General features: G+C 35.3%; 1 protein-coding gene across 1 annotated transcript; it reads right to left on the bottom strand.

Annotated features, from left to right (window-relative positions):
- Positions 1-222: 222 nt before the first annotated feature.
- LOC140822688 (xyloglucan endotransglucosylase protein 2) lies at positions 223-2660 on the bottom strand. The gene is made up of 4 exons (XM_073183519.1): positions 2110-2660; positions 1934-2034; positions 1605-1798; positions 223-802 (listed from the first exon to the last, which is right to left on the bottom strand). Exons 1-4 carry the CDS (start codon positions 2300-2302, stop codon positions 403-405), a joined length of 888 nt encoding a protein of 295 aa, XP_073039620.1. The 5' UTR covers positions 2303-2660; the 3' UTR covers positions 223-402.
- Positions 2661-3039: the final 379 nt, after the last annotated feature.

Here is a 3039-nt window from a genome sequence, read left to right as displayed (position 1 = left end):
TCTATTTATAGAGCTTTCTGTCAATGTGAAAACGCGTATAAAACGCGTTCCGTCTGAACACATCCTACCGCGTATAAAACGCATTCTTTTTGTCAACAATTTCAAATTAATGCACCACATTAAATGCATTTCCTGTTTGTATACACTACATGCGTACTTTCTCCTTGTATATATGCACTAGAATTTTGACATAATACACGTGTTATTCACTGGTTTCTGAAAGAAGTGATAACAAGTCAACTTAACATGATTTTAGCAACATACAGAAAAATAAAGCATATCGAACAGACCGAAGCCCTCCATTGTAATGTAAGAGACGTATTTCACATAACAACTATTCCTTTCTGGGGAAGGGGGAGAGGGTGGTTTGGAAAACAAATAGAAAACACAAGTACATACACACTATATGTCTCTGTCTCGCTTGCATTCCAGAGGAGTAATGGGGTATCTGGTCCGATCGTTACAGTAGTTATAAATTGTGTACTTATTATGAACCCAACGAAGGCGCCGCCATTGGTAGGAATCGAGGTCTTGGAATTCCTTTTGATCCCACCAACGCTTGCCCTGCGTGTCACAAAATTTGGCTTGCACAGAGGCCTCACAACCATCGATGTGGAAGCCCTTGTATGAGGCAACAAATGGTGCCTTGGACCAGTCAGTTTTCTCGAGTCCTCCCCTTGTCGCCCAGTCATCTGCGTTCCACAAGCTTGAGTATAATTTCATGGGCTGATCGAATGGAAACTTCACTCCCAAATCTCTGCTGTTCTTGAACACCCTGATTGGAACGTCGTCTACTAGGAATCTGCTTTGGAAAATCTTTTCAATAAATATGACATATAATAATAATTTATAAAAATAAAAATTTATTTTTAAATCTCATAAGCCTATCATATATTAAACTACTACTCCATACGAAATTTCGCGTGAATAAATAATTTATTTTTTAATTTTTTTAATTTTTAAATTGAAAAAAAATTATATTAATTTATATTCCTTTAAAAGTTTAAAAATAATGAGTTTATTTAACCAATAATAATATGGTACTTGGGTAATGATTTATCTATCAATCTAACATCATTAACTATCATATACAATTAATGTGAATTCAACATACGACGGCTGGGTGTTGGAGACTCACATTTGTCACTAGGTAAAAGATCATTGATTAATAATGAGGTATTTTATAAATTGTAGAATTAAAAAACAAAAATATTAATTTAATCAGTAATGAATTATTACACATATAATTATGGCACAAAATCCTAACTGCAATTAAATAAAATATATAAACGATACAAAATGTGAATGTAATTTATATTTTCAATAATGAATTTCATGTCTTGCCATTAATATCAATAGAAAATTGATATAATAATATATGCATTATATATTTATTATTAAACATTAATGCATTACATTAAATTTAACAAATAACTCTGTATGTATGTGTTGTGTGTGTGTGTGTGTGTAGATTGTGGTGTGGCTCAGTGTTTAAAAATAAGTACGAGTCTGTATTTTTTTAGTTTTTAATCATTTTCCTTTACTTGTAAAATTCAAAATCAAAATTGTGTTTGCAATCGAAATATATAAAATAGATTTCTTACACAATCTGGTAGAGATTCCATAAGATAGAGTAGGCGTGGTAATTTTGTGTAGGATCAAACCAAAGAAATATTCTTTGTTCTCTGTCTCCCTTACCCCCTGTGTAGACATTGGTCTGTAATATATATGGTTGACCAGTTCTGTTCCCCAAGAACTCAAAGTCTATTTCATCATGCTCGGAACTTTGAGAAGATAGCTGCCCAGTACAATTAAGAAGAAACAAAACATTAATTGGCAGATACGAGAAAAATGATAATCCTGCTACAATGGGTATAAAAGGGCGGCCTGAAAATGGTTTCAACTAAATCTTGAACGGTTGATCGTTACTTACGTAAAAGGCAGTGACTGTGCCAGCAGAATCTCCAGGTACCATCTTAATGTGCATACTGAAGTGCCCAAAAAGGTAAGAACCCTTTGACTGGAATCCAGTGCCTGCACCAAAAAACTCGGATAAGATCATTTCTAATGAAAATATATTGCTGGCCATCGTCAGGTTAATGAACATACCGGTGTACTTGTCAAGATGGAGCTGAATCTGCGAACCACCATTAAAGTACTTGATGTGATCTAAAGCCCATGTGGGAATGTAGTTCCTGCCAAAGGGCACATCAACTGGTTTTCTCGGTGAAGCCCCGAATGCCACTGATATTAACATAAACAAACCATATGACATGCAACACAAGTACTGATGGGAAGCCATCGATGGAGAAAAATAGGAGAGAGAAACGTGACCGATTTAATTTAAACCAAGGCAACCAATATGGCAAAATGAAGAAGACGCAGATACTTGTAGAGGCTGAATCTGTCTAGCCACTTATGTATATAGACGGGGCACGATGTGCAATTTTTTGCTTCTCTCTTCGTAAATACAAGAGTGAAATTAAAAATGCACACTATCAATTAATGGCCTATGCAACAAAAGTTATGCCCCCAACCACCACGTTCTTCCTGCGGCCCCACCATCATTGACTGCAAAAGTTTTTTTTTTTTTTTTTATCACGAGGAAAAGAAAAATGGGTCTTGTGCTGTCATGACAAATTCTTGCACAAATCACGTTACAACCTATACTAACAAATCGGGTAGTTGGTTTTCCAATTACTCTAAGCTGCCACCGCCGAAGGAAAGAAGAGAGTTTTCCTCTTATACATACATATAAAATATGGGGTGCACGATGCGGATACTGAGAATATTGATAAATAAGTGGCGTCGCATGGCATGTGCGTGCTGCAAATCTGAATCTCTAGCACATGGCCTGCTTGCTTCACCGTTTTCATTTATTTTCTTTATCTAGTTCAGCATTCATTCACGCAATTCGACGTAAATTGGCTGCTCTTTTCTACACAAACAAACACTAATCACGTGTAACTAAATATCTTATCCATCTATCCATGTTCTTCTTTTAACCAAGTCATTTTCTAAATATTAATCTATAAACTG

Source organism: Primulina eburnea, unplaced genomic scaffold (assembly GCF_022965805.1).
Source record: "Primulina eburnea isolate SZY01 unplaced genomic scaffold, ASM2296580v1 ctg999, whole genome shotgun sequence".
Lineage (NCBI taxonomy): Eukaryota > Viridiplantae > Streptophyta > Magnoliopsida > Lamiales > Gesneriaceae > Primulina > Primulina eburnea.
This window is presented reverse-complemented; position numbering and strand designations above follow the sequence as displayed.